The 23,326-nt window shown below is 37.3% G+C and overlaps 1 protein-coding gene across 3 annotated transcripts in view; it reads right to left on the minus strand.

Annotated features, from left to right (window-relative positions):
* LOC131064581 (glutamate--glyoxylate aminotransferase 2) overlaps positions 1 to 23,326 on the minus strand; it is a 193,264-nt gene that overhangs the window by 134,851 nt on the left and 35,087 nt on the right. For all 3 annotated transcript variants that reach the window (XM_057998940.2, XM_057998797.2, XM_057998875.2), the window contains one exon: positions 10,687 to 10,804. In XM_057998940.2, the coding sequence (XP_057854923.1) occupies positions 10,687 to 10,804 (118 nt within the window). The remainder of the gene's footprint in view (positions 1 to 10,686; positions 10,805 to 23,326) is intronic.

Raw genomic sequence — 23,326 nt, forward strand, 5'->3', positions numbered from 1 at the left:
GCATCTGATTGCCTTATTGTTATTGGTGTCTTATCTAGTGCACAAGGTTCTCTTGCTTGTTAACTACTTCGTCTGAGGGTGCTTTCATATGTCGGTTTGTGCACTTGTTTTCATATCTTAGTATTCCTTTTATTCCTTTAAGGGTTGCATAACTATCTTCCTAAGGTTTGTAACAATCACCCTAGTTCGAGCTTTGTTCTTGTGTTAAGAATTTGTTAGTATTTGGTTATGCCCTACTCTCTATTTTGAGTATGTTTATCTCTCAACCTATTTGATGTGGTTTGCTATGAATATGTAATGATCCGAATTGATGCATTGATCTAAATACATCCTTGGCACTTAAGATTTCGGCATGTGTATTTAGATATAAAACTAGGAGTATTATGATGGATATAATAGCAAGCACAAATAGGAAGATTAAAAGATGAATAAATTTATAGGAGATTTAGAAACATGGAACCTTAGTTGAAAACATATAGTGTCCTCTAATCATTGGTGTGGTAGGCATGTAAAGGTAAGATGTCTTAGTCATCCTATTTAGTATCTATGCCCAATGATGACCTTACTATCTTCTTCTGATGATACTTGCTACATAGTTTTGATGCATCATATTCTATCTAAATCTTGAAATGCTTAATAGTCTTGTTGGTGTGTCTCCTAACATCATACGGACTGTATTCTCTGTTATATAATAAGGTTGGCATGTAGGACTGGGACTGTGTAACACTTGGTTCTCTTAAGCTCTTCATAAAAGCTCTCATGTTCTTTGTTATACATTTATTATAACCTTGTTGTGCTCTTTTTGTGTAGAGGATTGCCTTTAGCTCTAATGCATTTTCTATCATGGCTTTCACTATCTTCACATAATACTCATAGTGATATTACGTCTTCAATTTGAGCATACTACCTATTACATTTTTTGAAGTATCCTCTTGATGATGAAACCTAAGATGAATGAGGTATCTAACATATTGAAGTTGTTTTTTGATCATATGCTTGTGCTCAACTACAATGTGTATCCTTTTGAGTGGTTGATACTCATATCTGATTTTACGCATTGGTTGGATATACCTTGCTTATGGATTTTGTAAAATGTTAGATTGTCAAAGTTTTCTGAAGTCATACACTTGCCTTAGTTTTCTGATATGATCAGGCACAGCTAACTCTCTGTTATTCAACTATGGAAAACAATTTTACATTTAAATAATGTTGTGTAGCTTTACACTATGATTGAAGTTGAACATAGACTGGCAATATCCTTTTGAGCAATCTTGGCATATGTTGTCAATGGTGGAAGTCTAGTCAATAAAGAGATAAGTTATTTTTTGTTAATTCATTATATTGGGATATTTAATCATGTTGATGCTTCTCTTCAAGATATTCTTGAATTACCATGCCTTCAAGCTTCAGAGGGAGCTTGGTTTCTTCACTTGAAGGTATGTCATGATCATAATGATTGTGCTATGGGTCCATTTCGTAAAAGTGAAGTAAGGAAAAGATTGACATTTCTCATCTTTGATTTATGGTAACTTATGTTGGTTGCCTTCCTAGATTCTTGTATTATGCAATCTTCATGAGACTTAGTTACCACAATTTTATATTAAGAATCAAGAGGGAGTTCCATATGGAAGTTTTTGAGAAAATATGAAGCTAGATGTGTAGCTCATAGTTATAAGGAAACATTTTGCTCTTGCTGCTAGATATACTAATATTAGAACCATTATAGCTAATGCTACATGCTGGAAGTTGGATATAAAGACTATTTTCTTAATGTTGTCTATATTGAATAACTAGAAGGTTATGAGATTCAAGATAGAGAATCTCATGTGTGCAGATTAAAAAAAGCTCTTTACGACCTCAAGCAAGCTTCTTGAGCTTGGTATGAGAAGATTGATAAGTATTTGATTAGTTTAGGATCTTGCAAGAATGATGTGGATTCTAACCTTTACTTTAAAAGTATTTTTTGGTGAAATGCTAATTCTGGATGATTTATTTCTAACAGGTGAAAATACTCTCATCTCTACGTGAAGAAAATATTAGCTTCAGAGTTTGAAATGAAGGACTTAGGCTTAATGCATTACTTTCCAGGGTTAGAAGTATGGCAAGATCTAATGAAATTATTCTAAGTCAAGGAAGTATACTGAATAGATTTGGGATGATGGATTGCGAACCTATGTCTACTCCTATGGAAACTAACTTGAAGAAATTGAGTTCATTTTGCAGATCTTTCAGAGTACAGACAGTTGATTGGATCCTTGATGCATTTGTTATCAGCCAGTTTATGCGTGCCCTAGTTTGGTTTCATTATACTATTGTGCATATACTGTTGTTCTAAATGCTTCAAGTGCTGAAACCGAATTGTAAAGATACTGACCAATTATGGCATAATAAGATCTGAGATTTATAGCTCGGTGTTTCACCTCCAAGAGGAAGGCTTTCCCGGGGTATTTTGGTGTTCCTAGTGTTCATTATTTCGTTTTATGTCATTGCTATCATCTATGTGATCCTAATTTATCAATATGATCCTAAAATTAACATCAGCACCCAAAACACCTCAACAAAATGGTGTGGTTGAGAGGAAAAATAGAACAGTTCAAAAAATGGCTTGAAGCATGATGAATGAGGCTAAACTTAGTGACACTTTCTAGACAAAGGTTGTTCATACAGTTTTTTATATTTAGAACAGAGGTTTGTTGAGAGCAAAGCATAACAAAACTCCCTATGAGCTTTGGAAAGGTAAACCAACTATAGTTAAGTATTTCAGAATTTTTGGTAGCCCCTATTATAGAAAAAGAGATGATGATAATCTACAAAAGTTTGATCCTAGATCTGATGAAGGTATCTATTTGGGCTACTCTAAAAGTAGAGCTTACAGATGCTTTAATAAAAGATTAAATTAAATTGTTTAAAGTGTTAATGTTAAAGTTCATGAGCTTACTAACACTTGTAATGAGAATGGAAATGGTGGAAACAATGCTCAAAAGGAGGAAGCAAAAGGTGCTACCCAACCTTCTTCTTCACATACACAAGCTGGAACAGCAAGTGATAATACACAAAACAGCCCTAAAAGTGTTCAATCAAGAGTAACAAACACTTCTCCTCCTAGTTTGCAGTTTGGGACAGTAGATATACGTTCTGAAAATGAATCAAAAAGACATCATGGTAAGACTTTCTTTAAGACTCCTTCTAAGTTTGTGCAAAGAAATCACCTTGTTGATCAAATCTTACTTGAAAATAGAACTAGAGCTACAAGAAGGAACGTTAATTATTTTGAGGATAAAGATGTTTCCTTTCTATCCATGTTTGACCCTATTTGTTTTTAAGATGCAACTGAAGATACGCATTGGATAGCTGCCATGAAAGAAAAGCTCAATCGAATTCAGAAAAGTGAGACATAGGAACTTGTGCCTAGACCCAAAGATAAAAAATGTAATAGGAACGAAATGGATCTTCAAGAATAAATTGAATGAAGAAGGTCAATTTGTAAGAAATAAAGCACAGTTAGAGTGCAAAAGGTATGCTCAAGTGGAAGGAGTAGATTATGATGAGACTTTTGCTCCTGTTGCACGTCTTGAAGCAATTAGATTATTTCTTGCTTTTGCTTCTTTCAAAGGTATTAATTTTTTTCAAATGGATGTAAAATCAGTCTTTCTTAATGGAAATTTAAGTGAAGATGTATATGTTGAACAGCCTGATGGATTTGTTTTGTCAGAGAAGGTTGACTATGTTTGTAAGCTGAAAAAGGCACTGTATGGCCTTAAACAAGCCCCACGTGCTTGGTATGACAGGTTGGATAAATACTTACAGCAACAAGGCTTCAGAAAAGGAGCTGCGTAAAGTAATCTTTATGTGAAAGAGGAAGGTAAAAACATTTTGGTTGTAGTGGTTTACGTAGATGATCTAATCTTTGGCAGTGATTGTGTAGGTATGTGTGAAAAATTTTCTGCTAATATGAAGAATGAGTTCGAAATGTCTATGCTAGGAGAGCTATCCTATTTCTTAGGAATACAAATTCAGCAATCTCAAGAATGTATATTTATCTCTCAAACTAAGTACATTAGAGAGATCCTGAAAAGATTAGAATGGAAGATTGTCATCTTGTAAATACACTTATGGTAAAAAGATATAAACTTAGTAACGATGATGAGTGTCCTAATGTAAATCAAAAATATTACAGGTCTATGGTAGGCAGTTTTCTTTATGTTACAACTACTAGACCTGACATTATGCAGGGAGTTGGATATGTTGCATGGTGTCAAGCTACACCTAAAGACACTCGTGCAAGCAGCAAAGAGGATCTTTAAATATCTTAAGGGTACAATAAATTTTGGCTTATGGTATCCTAAATGTCAAGATTTACTGATCAAGTTGTTAAGTTCGAATATGTGTCTTCTAAGGAAAAAATTGCAAATGTATTTACCAAACTACTTCCAAAGGAAACATTTGAGTTCTTAAGGCAGAAACTAGGAGTGATTCCACATCCTCATTAATGTGCAGATTGGTGGGGAGTTCTTATTGATACATTTAATGCCCCAATTCAGGTATTTCTTTTGGTTTTTGTTATTCAGTTTTGGTTCAGTCATAGATGTCAAAGGGGGAGCAGTGAGACAGGGGGAGTGTGTTTCAAAGCTTGGGTTGCCATCAATGACAAAGGGGGAGAATGTAGAGAATTTTGTCATTGATGTCAATATTGTTTACCTGGTTGCATTTGAGCTCCTTGGTTGGGTGTCTATTTGTATCACTAGTTGTTTATCTCTCAGCAAGTTGGTTGTCAACTTAAGTTGACTATGTGTAAGTTTTTGTTCCCGTGTCTCCTTAAAGGATCGGTGTTGTTCATAACTGGCCAGATGTTCATTTGGCAAGGCTTTTGTTGTTTCTATTTCTTCTAAAAAATGCACAGAATATGGTTACTATAATGGAGCGTTTTTTTTTCAACATCATGCTTATGAACACATTTCATTCTAAAAGTTTCTACGTATTTTTGTGAAGTTTTGCAAAACCATTTATGCGCCTTGTAAGGTTGGAAAGTTTGGTATAAGCATTTTGTTTGTTTATTGGAGTTGCTTTGTTGTTTACGTTGTTTTTTAGAGTTGATGGGTGATGCGAGAACGTTTTTCTTTCTGTCGTGAAATGATTGCAGTACTAAGGCAAAGAGATGTTTTATTGTTCAAGAGAATTGGTTTGGACGTTTATATTCTTTTTGAAACGATTTTGTTGAATGTATCTTATTTGTGCCAGCAATACGCTTTTTTTTGTCGTGCTCTCTACGTTGAGGATGTGTCATGACTTTCCAGCGTTCTGCCATTTCTCTGAGTTGTGACATTCTTTTTGCGTAAATGATGATCCATTTTTCAGAAAACAGAAATATTCTAGGCATCATGGTAAAAAATGGTGAGTTTCGACTACTTACAGATACAGAATTTTTCAGAGGTAAAAATATATGTATGCAATAAGAAAGTGTGTTCATCTCTAATTTGAGGTGTGTGTGTCGATGACATGGCTGTGTGTGAATTTTAAAGAATCTTTTTGATGTATTTGGGAAAAATATCTTCTGTAGTTCGTTTTTTTTGTGTGTGAGGTATGCGATTTGAGAGTGGGTGGCTGTTAAATCACTTTTTAGCATGAAGAAAAGATGTGGGTAGAGTATGTGTTGATATTGAAGAATGTTATTGTTCCACGTTTTTGCATACAAAGAAGAGAAGAAGTTTTCTGGTTTGCAATTGAAGAAATTATCAATCTGAAGATAGGTTTTGTGTTGCCTGAAATAAGTTCGTTATTATCTGCAAGGTGCTTTCATGTGTTAAAACGTTGATATTAGTCTAAATTGAAGACATTACAGCTGTTATGATTACAAGTGATTGAAGAAGTTTGTAAGTGGAAGAAAGTTTGTGCCAAACTACATTAAGGAATTGCAAAAAGTTTACAGAGCCAAATTAAATACTTATATTGTGATGTGAAGGTTTGAAAATTCATGTTTGTTTCACCATTAGAGGTTGGAGTCTTTGTATTAATTTCAGAGTTGAAACTTATTGGGAGGTTGGTGCCTAATTTGTCTAGAGTTGGTGCTCTATGTGTGAGTTGTAGCTCACTATTGTAACAAAGTTGGTGCCCAATTTTTGCATATGATAATTATTTTGTGTCGTGGTTTTTTACCCGAAAGGGATTTCCACGTGATAAATATTGTGTCCCCCCCCCCCTCTCAGTATTTTTGAGTTGTTTATCAGAACACTCCATCAATCACTGGATGCAGGTATTTTCTATTGTTTGTTAATGATTTCAGCAGACGCATGTGGGTGTATTTTCTCAAACAGAAATCATAGGTGTTCAGCATGTTTCAGAAGTTTAAGGACTTAGTGGAAAAAGAGTCTAGCTATCAGATAGTCACTCTTCAATCTGATAATGGAGGGGAATTTTGTTCTACAGATTTCACCAACTTTGGTGCATCACATGGCATTAAGCGTCAGCTTACCACACCTTATACCCCTCAGTAGAACGGTGTTGTTGAGCACAGGAACCGTACAGTCACTAAGATGGCTTGATCTATGTTGGAGCATAGAAATGTTCCAAAGAAACTTTGGGCAAAAGTAGTCTTTACTACAGTCTATCTTCTGAACTGGTCTCCCACAAAGGTCGTTAAGAAGCTGACTCCAAAGGAAGCTTGGTCTGGTAGGAAGCCCAAAATCAATCATTTGAAAGTTTTTGGCTCTACAACTTATGTTTGGATTGTAGATGCCAAGTGCACCAAACTGGATTCCAAGAGTTGGAAATTGATGTTCACCAGCTACAGTAACAATCATAAGGCTTATCAACTGATTGATGTAGACACAAATCGTCTCATATTTAATCGAGATGTGGTATTTGATGAAGAACAAGGGCCTTTTCAGCCTTCTTCTCATGTTTTGGTCACTAAGGATCAACCTCTAAAGGCTACAAGTATGGGTGTTCACCTTCCCTTAGCTCAACCTAATGGGAGGGATTCGATTGACTCTATAGTTGTGGGGTCTCCTAAGCATGACATTGCGCCACCTGACTTTCCTTAGGAACATCTGAATCCACACCCAGATGAGCATGCTCCAAATATTACAGGCAATATTCTTCATCCTGCAGCAAATGTTGGTACTTCTAAACTCCAGCCTAAGTGGTGGGCCAAGACAATTGGTGATTTGCATGATGATGAGCTCATTGAGGGTAGATCAGCTAGAGGCAAGAGCAAGTAGAACACAGTTAATTTTGCTCTTATGGCCAACATTCACAATATTTATGAGCCTCAAACATATTCAAAAGCTAAAGGTCTACCTGAGTGGGAACGAGCTATGGCAACTGAGCAACATAGTCTTTTGAAGAACAACACTTGGGTGTTGTCAGATCTTCCACCAGGGAAGAAGCCCATTGGCTGCAAATGGGTATTTAAAGTCAAGTATAAAGCTGATGGAACCTTTGATAAGTACAAGGCTTGTTTAGTAGCAAAAGGGTTTTCACAGAAGGAGGGCATAAACTACGAGACATATGCTCCCACAGCCAAGATGAGTACCATTCGGCTTGTCCTCGCTCTCTAAGCTCAGTTTGGATGGAAAGTCCATCAAATGGATATCAAGAGTGCCTTCCTCAATGGTGATTTGCAAGAAGTCTACATGACGCAGCCTTCAGGTTTCAAGGTTGTTGATAAAGAACACCAAGTATGCCGACTAGTCAAAGCACTCTATGGCCTCAAAAAGGCTCTTCATGCATGGTACATAAAAATTGATAAGCACTTGATTTATCAAGGCTTTCAGAGGAGTCCTTCTGATCCCAATTTGTATGTCAAGCATATTGGTGATGATATTCTATTTCTAGTCATCTATATCAATGATCTCATCATTACTGGCAGTGTAGCACATTTCATCAAGCAAGTCAAACAGAATTTGTGCAAGAATTTTGATATGACAGATTTGGGACTTCTCCATTATTATCTCGATGCAAAGGTTTGGCAGACTGATAACCACATATTCATTTCTCAATTAAAGTATGCCAAGAGCCTGCTGGATAAAGTTTGAATGTAAGATTGCAAACCTGCATCTACACCTATGGAGATAGGGCTGAAATTATTAGCCAAATCCAATTCACATGTAGTGGATGAATCTTCATTCAGGCAACTAGTGGGCAGCCTCATCTATCACACTGCCACTAGACCTGACATCAATTATGATGTGAGCTATATTTCTCGCTTCATGTCAACCCCAAAAGCTGAACATTGCATTGCAGTGAAGCATGTGCTAAGTTATGTGAAGGGCACTCTTGATTTTGGCATTTTGTACAACAGAAGCAAACATCATGGGCTGGTTGGTTTTACAGACTCAAATTGGGCAAGTTGTGTTGATGATAGAAAGTCAACTTATGGGTATGTTTTCAGCTTAGGCACAAGGGCAGTCTCATGGACCAACAAGAAGCATCAGGCAATAGCTCTTTCCTTGACTGAAGCAGAGTATCGGGGAACTGTTAAGGCAACTTGTGAGGCAATTTGGCTACGTAGGATGCTTGCAGACATTCAAATGTCTCAACCAGGACCTACTCCCTTGTTTTGTGATAATCAAGGGGTTCTGAAATTAGCCAAAAATCCAATCTTCCATGAGCGGACCAAGCATATGGAGCTACATTGTCATTTCATCTACAAGCATGTTGAAGATGGATCAATGATATTGCAGTACATTCCAACAGAAGATCAGACTACAGATATCCTCACCAAGTCTCTGAGACCGACAAAGTTTGTCAAATTTAGAGGGCAACTTGGCGTAGTAGATAGAATAACCATTAAGGGAGGGTATTAGAATATTTAATTATATTTTACTCATTTATATTTAGTTCTTTTATTAATGGTCATTTAGCTTTTTAGCTTTTTAGCTTTTTAGTTCGTTTAGTCTTTTAAAGTGCAACTATTGCTTCTTTTATAAAGATGCATAGTTAGGTTTTTATTATTTAGCTTTTTAGCTTTATTTAGCGTGTTAAGCTTGTTAGCTTCATGTTGAAGCTTTAGCTTTACGATTCGTTCTTTTTAGAACACCTCTTGTAATTCCTTTATATATAGTTGTATATTCGTAACTAATTCACTCAATTATTTTTCATGTGGTGTTCAATTGATGAAACATTTTCCTATTCCTCCTAGATTCTTCAACCAAAGCTAAGAGTCCACTTTGATAATTTCCCAAAATCTTTGGTAGAAGATTATTGGCAATACATCTAGCTCAAAAACTTATGGGGCAAAAAGGAGAAAACGATAAACCTGAGTTTCTCCTCACTAACCATCCAAATTAGGTTGTCGTTTATCTTATGCTTGATGACCATTGAAACGAGTTGAGAGAAATAATTATAAATTTAAAATTTGCCTTTATTCCAACACTATGATTTGGGCTTCAACAAAATGAGTTTTTCCATAAAATTTTACATCACATTGTCCTATATGAAGTCATCGATCTTCCACTAGTGTGCAGTTTGCTGCCTCAGTATTACATGATTTTATTACATTCTCTCAAATCAAAATCAAGGCATTTTTTGAAAATTTGGATCTGGTTTTTCAAAAACAAACGACTGGTAAATGGTCCAAACAAGTCGTATCAATTCCCCTTACTTTTTTTGCTTATCATTGGTGATTCAGCTCTCAGGAAGAATGATTCAATCAAGTTTTTCACCAATTTAGTGCCTCCATTTTCTCGTCATTCAATTTAAATAAATAAGGTGGTTACTTAATAATAAAACTAAGAAGGTGGTTACTCAATAACCATCAATATAGCAGCATCCCTCCTAGACTTTTTGAGATTGTTTCCCGCTATGGCTGAAAAGGATTTAATGATGCATGATAACACCATATTTCAATTCTTCAGGCAGTATAGTGGTTCCATGTCATTTATGAGGTCAGCTTGCAGGGCAGTAAAAAAAAGGTTGGTAACCAATCACTGGGAACTATCAGCCAGTTCTGAATGTTCTAAAGAGCCCAAAGGGTGGTCTTGTTCAACCAGATGCACGTTGGTCAATTTTGGAGGATAGAAGTCTATATAATGGTTTCACACGACCATTATAAATCACTCCATGGGACTTATCAATGTGATTCTTTTAACTATATGCATACTTCAGATAGGACCTTTAAACTACATCTTTACGCTTTCGAGCACAATAGGCCATGTGATTTATGATTCATTACGAGTATAACTACCTTGAATCTCAAAAATAGATATTTAGTTAGTGTTTTCAAGCTTCCATAATCCATCACAACTAGAAAGAATGCTTCTAGGAAAACTTGGAATAGGAATTTCATTATTCAACATTCTGAACATTATGTAATCCATCTTCATCATAATGATGGATCACTTAGTGTGATTCCTATCACAGGCCTTTTCTAGAAACATCCTTTCTAGATATTAAGTTCTATGATATATAAGTAGACAACTATTTCTGAAGATAACTAAACAGAGATTCACAGCAGTTTGCATGGTTTAGTGGAATGTTCTTAACTAGCATGAAGCATTTGTATTTTAGTTTTTTGCTTTGTGGTGTGATATGGTTATATCAAAACCATATGACCATTTCCTCTTCTTGGAAAAAAAATAGTTGACTTGAAAGCATATGATGAACATGTTCAGAAATAAACAACACTAAAGAGAACTAATTTAAAATAGCTGTCAAAAATATGACCATCAATAATCCAACGGTACTTACCAAGACCACCTGATGTCATTGCAATATAATGTCTGGCTCTTGCAATCGCATCGGCTGGGAACAGAAGGTCCACATTAGGATCCTCCATCAGAAATGGAGCTTGACACAGAGCAATAACCTGAAAAAACAGTTAATATAATTTTGTTAAACATTTGGGCATCCAGCAAAAAGAGCTGGCCATCAGTACCCATTACTCTTTATTCCATCATTTTTTTAATATCATAATTTACGGCTGATACTTTCAAAACATGTCTTGTCCCCCACAAGATACTTATAATGTCAAAATCAACCAAGAACTGTTCTCACTTAGTAACACAGTAAAGCTTTTTTTATCTTTTGTTTTGGACCCTTTGATACAAGGAAACAAATGTGTAAAAGGCTGGATAGATTTCCAATTGAATTGATCCTTTGAAAAATCCCCAAACAGTTTTTGAAAGATCTTAGAGTCCTAAATGTCTAAAAACTAAAAAATACATCCTTCTATGCCTTAAATCTCCACCTGTATCGTTGATGAAGTCACATGATAGCTTCCCTAGACAGTGTGCAGCATATAGTAGCAATCTCATATGCAATAGTTCTTTTGCATGATACTGAATGAAGACCAGATACTTTAATTTGAGAGACAAAGCTAACTGAACTTGAATTATAACAGCACAGAAAGATTTCAAAGATGTAATCATAGCTACTAGACTCACCCAGACTCAACAAATCCCAAGCTGAGCTGATCAAACCAACGCCTCAAGACTCATGACCAGGGTAGCCAGAGAGTCCGGTCAGACTCAATTGAGCCTACCTTGCAAGCCCCAACAGGTAGACTCAGCCAGCTCTGTGAAAATCAGGGGGGGAAAGAATAAAATTTGAAAATTCTGAAATATAGAAGCATGAAAGTCAAGAACTTCTTGAAGGGCTTGGAGAACTTTTGGAAGATGGTCAAAAGCAATATGGCATGGACCATGAAGGTTTGTGTGGTCCCAAATGTTGAGACATGGACCAGCTAGGACTCGAACCTAGGACCTTCCATACGCTGTTGGAGTGCTCTACCACTGAGCTACTGGCCCCTCTTGGACCAGTCCATCGTCGGTCCGGGTGTGGCTTATTTCCAACACCAACACCCCCCCTTAAGCCACACCTCTCATGTGCTTGGGGCTCCTAGCCTGGACCTGGCTCTGATACCATGTTGAGACATGGACCAGCTAGGACTCGAACCTAGGACCTTCCATACACTGCTGGAGTGTTCTACCACTGAGCTACTGGCCCCTCTTGGACCAGTCCATTGTCAGTCCGGGTGTGGCTTATTTCCAACACCAACACCAAAGGCTTTAATGGAGGACTCAAACCCTCAACTCAACCTTGTATCATGACAAGGAGTGCCCAAGGGTACTAATCTTGGACCCCACAAGGGGCATTTCTCCTCAACCCCACTAAGGCCACTGCCCCTAGATCCCACTAGACACCTAAAATGAGGTCTTGCCCCCAAACCCCCACTCTAGTTCCACGCAATGAAAAATTAAAAATCATTTTGAGCCATGCTGAATGCAAGATCAACATTTTTTTATTCTTTGAACTTTTTCCAACAAAACCCAGGGATGCATTCTCAGCCTTTTTAGGTGCATCCCCATTTCCAAGATGCTTCAAAGATAGGGGGACACCTAGAAGACGTCCTTGGGCCATCCCCAAAAATCAAAAAATCACAAGAAACATCTCCGAAATGCAAGGATGTGATAGAGGGAAAAAGGGGACGAGTAATCGTCCCCACCAAAAGGTACCAAAAAAAAACACTCAAAATTTTAAAAAAACATTATTTTATTCTTTCTTTGTGGGCATCCACACCCCAACTCGCCTAGATAATGACAAACAGCTTCATTTCAATGCAAATGCATTTTTTGTTTGTGCAAAAATATAGCAGCAGATTTTGAAGGAAAAACCAAAAATTTTAATAGCGATTGAAGGAACAGCTAGAAAAGAGGTTGAATGTGGGGCATCATTGGTAGTAAAACAATAATTTCTTCAAAGAGGTAAGACATTCTATCATTTTAATTTTTTGCAATTTTTTTCAAAACTTAAGATAAGAAATGTCTGACTTTATTTATTTTTTCCATTTTTCATTTGAAAGTTGTATTATATCTCAAAAAAAAAACATGAGCAACAGTGAGAATGACAATAGTGACAATAAGTGGAAGAAACTGAAATAAATGTAAGAGTTTCAACCTCATCAAAGTGCGGAAATGTTGGGGGATGGAGGTGAACAGCCACCAAATCCATTAGAGTGCCCTTCCATTGCCTTGAAACTTTATGCAATGGGCCCTTTTAACCCAAAAAAACTCTTCTCCAATTTTTGACAACCCTACATAATAAAAAGAAAAATTCAGGGTGCGAGTAGGGTGTGGTTGTATCACATTTGCAAGACAGATTTTAGAGGGAGTTACACAAGGGTATAGTCTCATTTCTTGGGTGTTATGATCATAATCCCTAACGAAATTATCGACAGTAGGGAACATATTCTATGGAAGAGGACCACTAAAGAATATCTGGTTAAGTAGAAAAATCTGCCATTGAGGATGCGACATGGAAAAGTGAACAAATTTTGCAACATCCAGAGTTGCAATTGCTTGGGGACAAGCAATTTTGGGGAGGGGGGACTATAATCCCCTTCCTACGCACTAACAGTCTAGCGAGCATTAGCCTATAAAGCAGATTCTCATAGGCTAATGTGGTTGGGCTAGGGAACTCTTTGGGACTTGGACACCTAGTATATCAGCTTATCCAACATTTACAGGTGTTGCTTTGAGCTCAATCCAATAAGATATGCATTATGACACTTTTTGGGACAATTTCAGACAATTGATCTAATTTTACTATTTTCAGTTAGAGCCAGCTTGTGCATTAACTTGGTCAGTTGGCAGCGGATTGACTTTGGGAGGGTTGGTGATTTCATTTAATGTTGATTATTTGGTGATATTTGGTGATCAGGGGAACTATTTTAAATAAAATTAATGTTATAAGTTAAATTAAATATTTACCTAACTTTATTAAGTGGTGTCTAGAGGACATAAGGGGACAATTTAAAAAGTAAATTTAAGTTGTTTTTTAAAGGGGATGCCTATATAGGAGACGGGGGATTTTATTAAATAAAACAAATATTTAATTCCCAAAGTTGGGTGTGGGAATTGGAGGAAGAAATAAAAAGACTTTAGGAGCTCATTTGGGAGGGGATGCTTTGGAAATTTAATGAAAGGATATTGCTGGTTGAACAGAGTTCTTTCAAGGGCCTTGTGAGAATAAAAACCTTCACAAAGGACATCTACTACAAAAGTGAAAGATCTTTCCTTGTGGATTTGCAAGTAGTTTCATTCAAAGATTACACAGGAGCTTTATTTGCAAAAATTTTCAACTTGTATCTCTAAGTTGTTTCAAGAGAGGATTTATTGATAATTTCGTAAGCACAAAAGAGCATATTTAAAGACATTTATTGCAGATTTCCTTCATTCTTGTTGGTCGTACAACTTGAGGAGGGGCATGGGGAGTTTTGGAGCCAAAAGCCTTGGGTTTGGATAGTTTTAGGGCATGTTGGCAGTGACTGGAGTTAGTCAAGACAAGGGCATCAATCATTGTGGGAAGAAGTACAATTTTGGAGGAATTCAAAGCCCTTAACAAAACCCTAGCTTGCCGGTTCATAAATGTCTTCAAATCTACTCCTTTGTGCTTATGAATTTATCAATAAATCCTCTCTCAAAACAACTCAGAGATACAAACTGAAAATCTTTGCAAATAAAGCTCCTCCATAGTCTTTGAATGAAACTACCCACAAAATCCACCAAGAAAGATCTTTCACTTTCGCAGTAGATGTCCTCTGTGAGGTTTTCATCCTCACAAAGCCCTTGGAAGAACTTTGTTCAACCAGCAATATCCTTTTGTCAAATTTCCAAAGCATCCCCCTTTATGTCTCCCATGTAGGTGTCCCCTTCAAAAAACAACTTAAATTTACTATTTAAAAATGTCCCCTTATGTCCCCTAGACGACACTTTATGAAGTTACTTAAATATATTAAACTAGTGTTAAATATGTAATTCAACTTATAGTATTAACATTATTTACCAAAATTCCCCTAATCACCAAATAATCAACGTTAAATGAAATCACCAACCCTCCAAAAGTGAACCTACTGCCAATTGACCAAGTCGGTACCCAAGCTAACACTGGTAAAAAATAGTAAAAACGAACCGATTAACTGAAAACCATCCTAGAAAGTATCTTAATGCACAGCCTACCGGATTGAGCTCAAAGCAATACCTGTAAATGTCGGATAAGCTGAACTACCAGGTCTCCAAGTCCCAAAGAGTTCCCTAACCAAACCACATTAGCCTATGGGAACCCGCTGAATAGGCTAACGGTTGCCAAGCTGTCAGAGCTTAACAAGGAGACATTACAAAAGAGCAGATAGAAAAGAGGTTGAATCTAGGGCATCATTGATAGTGAGACAATAATTTCTTCAAAGAGATAAATCATTCTATCATTTTTATTATTTTGCAAAATTTTTTCAGATCTTGAAGTAAGAAATGTATGTTCTTTTTTTTTTCATTTTTTAGTTGAAAGTTGCATTAGATTTCAAAAAAAAAAACATGAGCAACATTGAGAATGATAGTAGTGACAATGAAGTGGAAGAAACTGAAATAAACATAAGAATTTTAACCTCATCAAAGTGTGGAGATGTTGAGGGGTGGAGGTGAACAATTACCAAATCCATTAGACTGCCCTTCCATTGCCTTGAAGCCTTATGCAAAAGGCCCTTTTGACCCAAAAACCTCTTCTCCAATTTTTGACAACCCTAGATACTAAAAAAAATTCAAGGGGGAGTAGGGTGTGGTTGTATCACATTTGCAAGATAGATTTTAGAGGGAACTACACAAGGGTATGGTCTCATTTCTTGTGTTTCAAGCCATCAAGTTAAGGTTTGTAAAGAAATAAAGAAGGATGAGAAGGTAGAGACTCATAGATTGCACATGGAGGCAGAAATGAGATTTGAAGGTGTGACAATGCCAATACATTCTTCAAAACAATCATCTATGCCTATGCTATCCATGATTGGTAGTGGTAGTAGTGATACTGCCACAAGAGGAAAGAGGGAGATTAGTGGTAGTGAGAAGACAAGGACAGTTGCAAATATGTTTAATGTACAAGCATAGGATGTAGCAAATTCTCCCATTGCCAAAAACATTTATATCCATGCCATCCCATTTCATGTGCTTATTCCTCTTTAAACAAACAATCAAAGATGTAGCCTTTGTCGGTCCTTCATTTGCCCCCCTTGGAGATCATAAACTACGCACTACCCTCTTAGACGAAGAATATTCTAATGTTAATTTGCCACTAATTCAGCACGTGTGCAAATTGGCTAACATGATGGTAAAGGGTACTTACAAGCACATCTTTTGGACCCCATGTTATATTCATGCATTGAACAATGCATTAAAAGACATAGGGAAAATAGATTTAGATGAAGCAAGTGTTAGAAAAAGCTGAAGATATTCAAATATTCATTTGCAACCACCACACCTTACTTCCTCTCTTCAAAACATTTTCAAATAAGTAATTACTCAAACCTACGGAGACAATATATTTGAGTTACTTTATTTTGTTAGAGAGGATGCTTGGGATGCATGAGCCTCTACAATTGATGACAATGAATTCAGAGTGGAGTAGGTAATTCAAGTTTTACTAAAGGAAAAGCCATCAAACAAAGGATCCTCTATGTCAATTGTGTTAAGAATTCACATTATAGTTCATATGGGTTAGGCAAATAATGTGTGACTGAATGAAATAAGGAGATTTGTAATAACAACTAATGTATTTATTATAAGTATTAGGAGCATTAGTTCATTAAGAATATCCATTATGGTTTGTTAGTTTAAATACTAAAATATCGTGTATGTAGAATTATTGCACAAGATTGTAATATACAAGTTGTTAGCTATAGAAAGAAATGATTATAGGAGGATTACTATATCTCCTATAATTAAGGAGTTAAACTTCTATAAATATGCAAATTTATTAAACAAAGTAAAATAATTGAAGCATAAAATTATGTGTGCAATTTTTTTTATTTGGCTTCTATAATTTATGCCCAAATCTCGCTCATGGTATCCAAACAAATTTGGGAATCCAAATATATCCTTTATTGTAGTTCAGTAAAATCATGATTTCTCTCTCAATACTTAACGAAAATTAAAATTTCAAATTTTCAAGAGACCTTAGACAAGAGAACAAAACCCAAATATGTTTTGAATATATTTTGCATAATGAGAGAGTAGTTTTGCATGAAAAGTGGACATAATATGAATATTGCATGAAAGTTCCAGCATTATCCACTAAGTGGATTCAAATGCGCAAATTGGTAGCAGGCATGAGTGATGGTCCTCTAGTTCACTATTATATATAGTACAAAAACAAAGATGTGTTCAAAGCAATGAGACATTGTGTGTGTACAGCCAAAGCAAGCATAGAGATGCTCAAATTCAACATGGTGCTCACTTTGCTTCTTGTTTGCGTGAACACCAACACCACTTCATGGCTTCGCTTCACATTCTTAGGATCCATTATTCCTTTCAACAATAAAATCAATTTTCACAAAGCAATTACTAGATGATGGCGACACGAGATTGGAGGATATTCAAATGCACAAATTGGTAGCGGGCATGAGTGATGGTCCTTTAGTTAACTATTATATATAGTACAAAAACAATGATGTGTTCAAAGTAATGGGATATTGTGTGTATACAGCCAAAGCAAGCATGGAGATGCTCAAATTCAATATGGCACTCACTTTGCTTCTTTTTTGCGCAAACACCAACACCACTACATGGCTTCACTTCACATTCTTAAGAACCATTATTCCTTTCGACAATAAATCAATTTTCATAGAGCAATCACTAGAGGATGGAGACACAAGAGATTGGAGGATATCTAACAACCTCTTGTCAATCACTAGCATCGAGGCTACGAAATAGTATTAGTGGCAAAACAATTTGTGCCAAATCGAGTAAAGTCAAAGGTAACTTCCAATGGTAGTGGCAGTTTCCTATGTTAAAAATTGACGCAAACAACAGCTACAATTGAGAACATTGTAAAAATTGCCTTCTTAAGATTGAATGGAAGATAATATAGACGTCGATGATATTGTAAAAAATTTTAATTGGAGAGTAGCTGATTATAGAGATCCTTTAACTACCAAACTTCTTGGAAATATGGTCAATCAATGATAAGTTTACTAGAAGTGAAAGAGTGGGATAAGTTCTCATGCGTAGATGATCATGTGTAGCAAGATCTAGATAGCAGTATGCAGACCTAAAAGTATGCACAGGCATACAATTTTGTTTCCTATTCATGTGATGTACTTTCGATAGTCAACAGTTTTGCCATAGTTCATAAATAATGTTTTGTTAAGTAATAATTGGCCATGTAATGACATTTCTTTTTGAATAGTTGGTAGTTGTTGATGGTTCGTACTCTTAATCAATTTGCCAGGTACTATATATACTTCATGGTTGTCTTGGAAACTATTATTATTGATTGTACACATTACATTCTAAATAAAAGGATACATCTTTCTGGCCATAATCTTATGTTTATTATTGTTATGTTATATTGCCATATGATATGTTCTATTTACTATTTACTCTGCTCAATTGTAATGTCCCCTTCTCCGCAGTGATTAGTTCAATGATCCATTGGCCTATTCCGGAGACCCGTAGGCTATTTGGAAAGGAGAATTAGGGTTTCCAACTTTTGTGGAGCTTTGCTCGAGCTTTTTAGGGTTTATCAGTAGGGTATTCTTCAATTTTATCTATGGTTTCCTTCTGGGTTTTTCATGAGCTCCAAGGTGGTATAACATGCATTTGATTATTTGGTGAAGTGAGAACTTACTATTTTTAGCGAGTTAGGGTTTGGTTGTTTGGATGATGTTGTCTTACTAAGCTTTCCAAGCTCTTTCTCTGGGTGCGAAGATCATGTTTTTCGGAGGAGTATTTCATGACTTACTATTTTTAGTAAGTGGCAGTATTGAGCAATTCTATTTTTAGCAGTTTGGACAGGGTCCTGATCCTGTAGCAGTTCAGTGGTCTTCATTGCTCAGCTTCATGTTGGATTTTGTTGATAATCAGTATTGGAGTCATAAGTGATTTAATTAAATATTATTTTCTTATCCTAAGGTTTAATATTTTAATTATTTTATTACTGATTAATGATATATTGGGCGACTTAGGAAAAGACATATTTTTATCTAATATCAATGTTATATTTTCCTAAGTTAGGCATTGAAATTTGAAGAATGCATTAAGTTATTATTGAAGACTTAAACAAGTTCGAACTTGTTGAATTATTGGTTAAAATGCAACTTGGGCGCCCATCTTGGGAAATAAATGAAATGTCATTTGGACGCCATGTGAGAATGAAATGAAATGCAAATTGGTGAGGTGAATTTGGGAGCATTTACATTTGAATTTCAGAGGAAAAAACTATATATACAGGTGCTTGGCCTCCCATTTGGATATCTTACGAAATTGCATTGTTATGTTGTCGGTTTGGCGATTGAAAATCTGAGCTTCGAAGTGTGGCTCCCTAGCTAAGTCTCAATTTCGTACTTGGAAGATAGTACCTAGCTGTGTTCCTGTAATTCCAGTGTTGTCCATGAGCGTTCTGCAAATTGTGGAGAGTTTTGTGTGGATTTTGGAGTGTTTCCTTGTTGCTGGTCGCAGAGTTGCTGAAACCATATTTTGCTCATACCTCTTGACCAAGTGATTGCGTCGTTCTGGGTATCGTCTCTTTGGAAGCGTATTGGGAAGACAATCATTCTCCTATCTTGGCGTGGCTTTTGGTGGTCATCACAATTTTTGGTTGCAAATCGAAGTTGGCTGTTGTAGCGCCATTTTCAGACTTATCTTGGGATGCGTGCAACACATTTGGGGCTTCCAAGTTGCGAGTTTGAGGTATTGGATTGGTTGCCTATGTTATATTAGTCATTTACATTTTATTTGGTGTGATTCCGATTAGTTTTGAGAAAGTTATGAGTGTTTTGGTGTTTCCGGTAGTGACTGAATAGTGTGTTTTCTAGCTTGCAGAATTAGAACAGCAGTAATGTTCAAGTGTGGTGTGATTTTGATAGTGGATTGTTTGAGATCAGCATTAACCTTCTTATCTTCTCTCATATCTCTATTTTTGTAAAACTGTTTCAGTAGTACTGATCAATCATTCTTGCTCTTTTTATTTGTAATTCCCACTGCATAAGTGGAAGAGGCTAGCTTAGCCGCCTTCTTGCTTTGTAATTCAGTTTATGTACTCAGCCCTCCCATTGAATAAGTGGTCGAGTGATAAGTTTTATGCAATTGTCCTCCCGCTAAAATATGCAGTAGACTGATAGCTTAATGTGATGTCCTCCCGCTGAAATACGCAATAGAGTGATTGAGTTTCAGTTTCTTGTTATTTCCCTTGGCTGGTTTACCGCCAAGAGTTCAGTTTCTATCCTGTTCGATAAGTAGAAGGGGCTGGCTTGCCGCCCGTGCATTGTAATTTCAGTTCGATTCATGGTGCTATCAATCTCCAGAACACTGTATGCTCTCACCCTCCCAGATTGGGCTCTCGGTGAACAAAAGGTGGAAGGGTTCCCTTTCAGCAGTTTGGATTATTTCTCTAACCTTAACGGGTTATGGTGTTTGCTTGTAACTCTTATTGCTAAAAACAAAAAAAAATAGTAGGAATATTACATCAATATAAATTAGTTCCCTTTGGGAGTAAACATTTTGGCATCGTTGCCAAATCGAAAGTTGGAGATCTAAGCCACAAAGAGGTAGTATAGCGACAAGCAGATTGGCACTGTAATGGGCCGACCATTCGAACAACAAGTATTGGTATCGAAAACTAACGAAGAGGAAGACACGATTGAGGATCGATTGATGCGGGATCTGGTACACTTGTGGGATATATCCATCAATCAGTACGTTCAAAGGGAAGCTCTCAAGAGAGCGGTCCCTAGGAGCGTCATCCATGACAAATCGAAAGTGAACAACGTGATCTACAACCTTCTTGAAAGACTTACAAGGTTGTTGGCACAAAACTTCATTGACCTACAAGATCGTCAGGAGGAAATGGATCGAGAGCAACATCAGTAACAAATACTACAATGGTGTGAGGAAGGAACCAAAGGGAGGAAGAGGATCCTGACAGAAGTAGACGTCGTACCTTCAGCAATTAATGCCTCTACAACCAAATAAGGAAAGAACAGTGTTCGCAAAATAGCCATAGGGAGGGAGAGGGATCGATGAGGAGGCCTCTCAAACTTAAAGAACAAAGTGAACAATGGCGATTACGGAGAATCATCGAGGAACCACAAATTCTGGCAAGGAGTAGAAGTGTCAGTCGAAGCTGTAGTCTGGACTCTAGAGAGACAACTACAGAGAACTACCTGGAAGAGACGACACAACACCTCGTACGTGGAGTGGGAGGAAGTTGCCAAGAACCTACCACTCCCCAGCAAAGTAAACGAAGACCTTACAAACCTGGTACACAACCAATTCGTACAATTAGTGTCAGACGAAGACTCCGAGAGTGAGTCCACAAAGAGCAGCCCATCCATACAGTTGGTACATGATGAAGAAGATGAAGAACAAAACCTCGAGGACGAGGTTGCCAAAATATTTGAAACCAATCTGCACTACATTAAGAACCTATCTATAACAGAGGAACTAAGAATAAGGGGCTTGAGCCAAACACCCCGAGGAGGGGGGAGTTGAGAAATGAGGAAGGTAGCCAAGGTGCGGAGGACGCAAACGATGGACGTGTAGAGGGCTTGCATGTGGCTAAGAGTGCAAGTGATGCACTAGAACGTCGAGAGCAAAACAGTCCAATCTGGTCCTGGGCATACAGTACACTTCGTGTGAGAACAATGGTGATCCCCCTAGCAAGTCCAAGTGTGGACAAGCAAAAATTCCCCTAGTTCACAGGGAATGGATCAGAGGATCCTACAAGGCATTGCAAGACATGTGAAACAATATGGTTGGCAAGTAGTCAATTGGATAAAGATTATTGGTTGAGGTCATTTCCCAATAAATCAAAGGGAGTGGCCATTGATTGGTTCTTAGAATTAGAAGAGAAACACGTAGAATCATGGGATAGCCTAAAGAAGGCATTCCAGGAGGAATTTAAACTCCTAAGGGATGATACTGAAATTGTAGTGGAAATTTATAACACCAAACAAGGAAAGCATGAGAATGTGACAGCTTACAATCATAGGCTCAAGGAGTTGCTAGATAAAATGAGGGATTGATCCCCTCACTAAGAAAGAAGATGAAGGTGGTACCCCCATCCTCATACGTCGATGCTTACAATTGAGCGATGGACATTGAAAGCGAAAATAAAACATCATGGGGAAAGAAGAAAGCAAGTGATGATAAAGGCACAGAGGATGGTGGCAGTGACAGGAAGTCCGAAACAGTACAAGCCCTCAGATAGGATATGCTACAAATGATGAAGGAATTAAAGGCTAAGAAAGAAGGGACGAAGGAAAGTTAAAAAATGTGGTGCACCAACTATAAGGTAGAAGTTCACACAAAAATGACCTATCTGAAGAAACTATTTTGTGACATTTGTCAAGTACTAGGACATTCCATCAAGGAATGCCTGTACAACTTAAAAACAAGAAGCACACAAGTGCCCTTTGCCCCGTTGACCACACCACAAAAACCACCTACCAATTCCAATGCATCCCCTGGCGGATATCGTAACAAGCGAGGGAACAACAATCGCTACAATAATAATAATAACAACAATGGGCCAAGGAGAAGAATACAATATGACACGAAGGGGAGACCCATGATACAGTGCTGAAAATGTAATGAATAGAGTCACTTTGCCCAAGAATGCCAAAGCAGTCAAACCAATCAGGCATGTTGTGCAAGTGGTGTGGACTTGGAAACCATAAAGATGCCGACTGCCAAAATAGAAATGGGTAAATATGTTGGTTGTGGAAGAGCCAAATGAGGAAGTGTTGGCAATCACTAGGCTGCAAACAAAGAAAGCAGTATATCCAAATCCCCGTACGTAGAAGGAAAGACTTTGAGAAGCCAAAGCCAATGTGGAACGAGCAATGGCAAAGGAAAAAAGAGCCACAAATGAAGCCGCCAGTACTCCGCTACGATCAAAATCTAAGAACATAGTACGACAAGTGCTGCAAACCACAATTCTCATAAGGGTAACCGACCTTCTACAAACCATGCCACAATTGAAAATGGCCATCACCAATATAGTCGATGATGATACAGTCAGCCAAGAACAATGCAAGCCACAAAAGGAATCAATGGTGAAGCCATCTGGTGACCTGGCCACTAATCCTATGTTATTGACGATGAGCATTGGGAGGAAGCCGACCGTCATTGAGATGGAGATAGCGAAGGAATCTCACAAACACCATCATCGACGAAGGCTCGAGCATCAATGTGTTGTCGGAGGAAACATGGAAATGTTTGGGGAAGCCAACACTCTGGCCGCCAAGCTTCCATTTTGTGGGTGTCAACCAGCATGGCATTAAGCCACTGCGGACATTGATGGCACAAAAAGTAACAAATGGCACACAATATTTCTTCCTAGATTTCAT

This window comes from Cryptomeria japonica, chromosome 4, assembly GCF_030272615.1.
Source record: "Cryptomeria japonica chromosome 4, Sugi_1.0, whole genome shotgun sequence".
Taxonomy (NCBI): domain Eukaryota; kingdom Viridiplantae; phylum Streptophyta; class Pinopsida; order Cupressales; family Cupressaceae; genus Cryptomeria; species Cryptomeria japonica.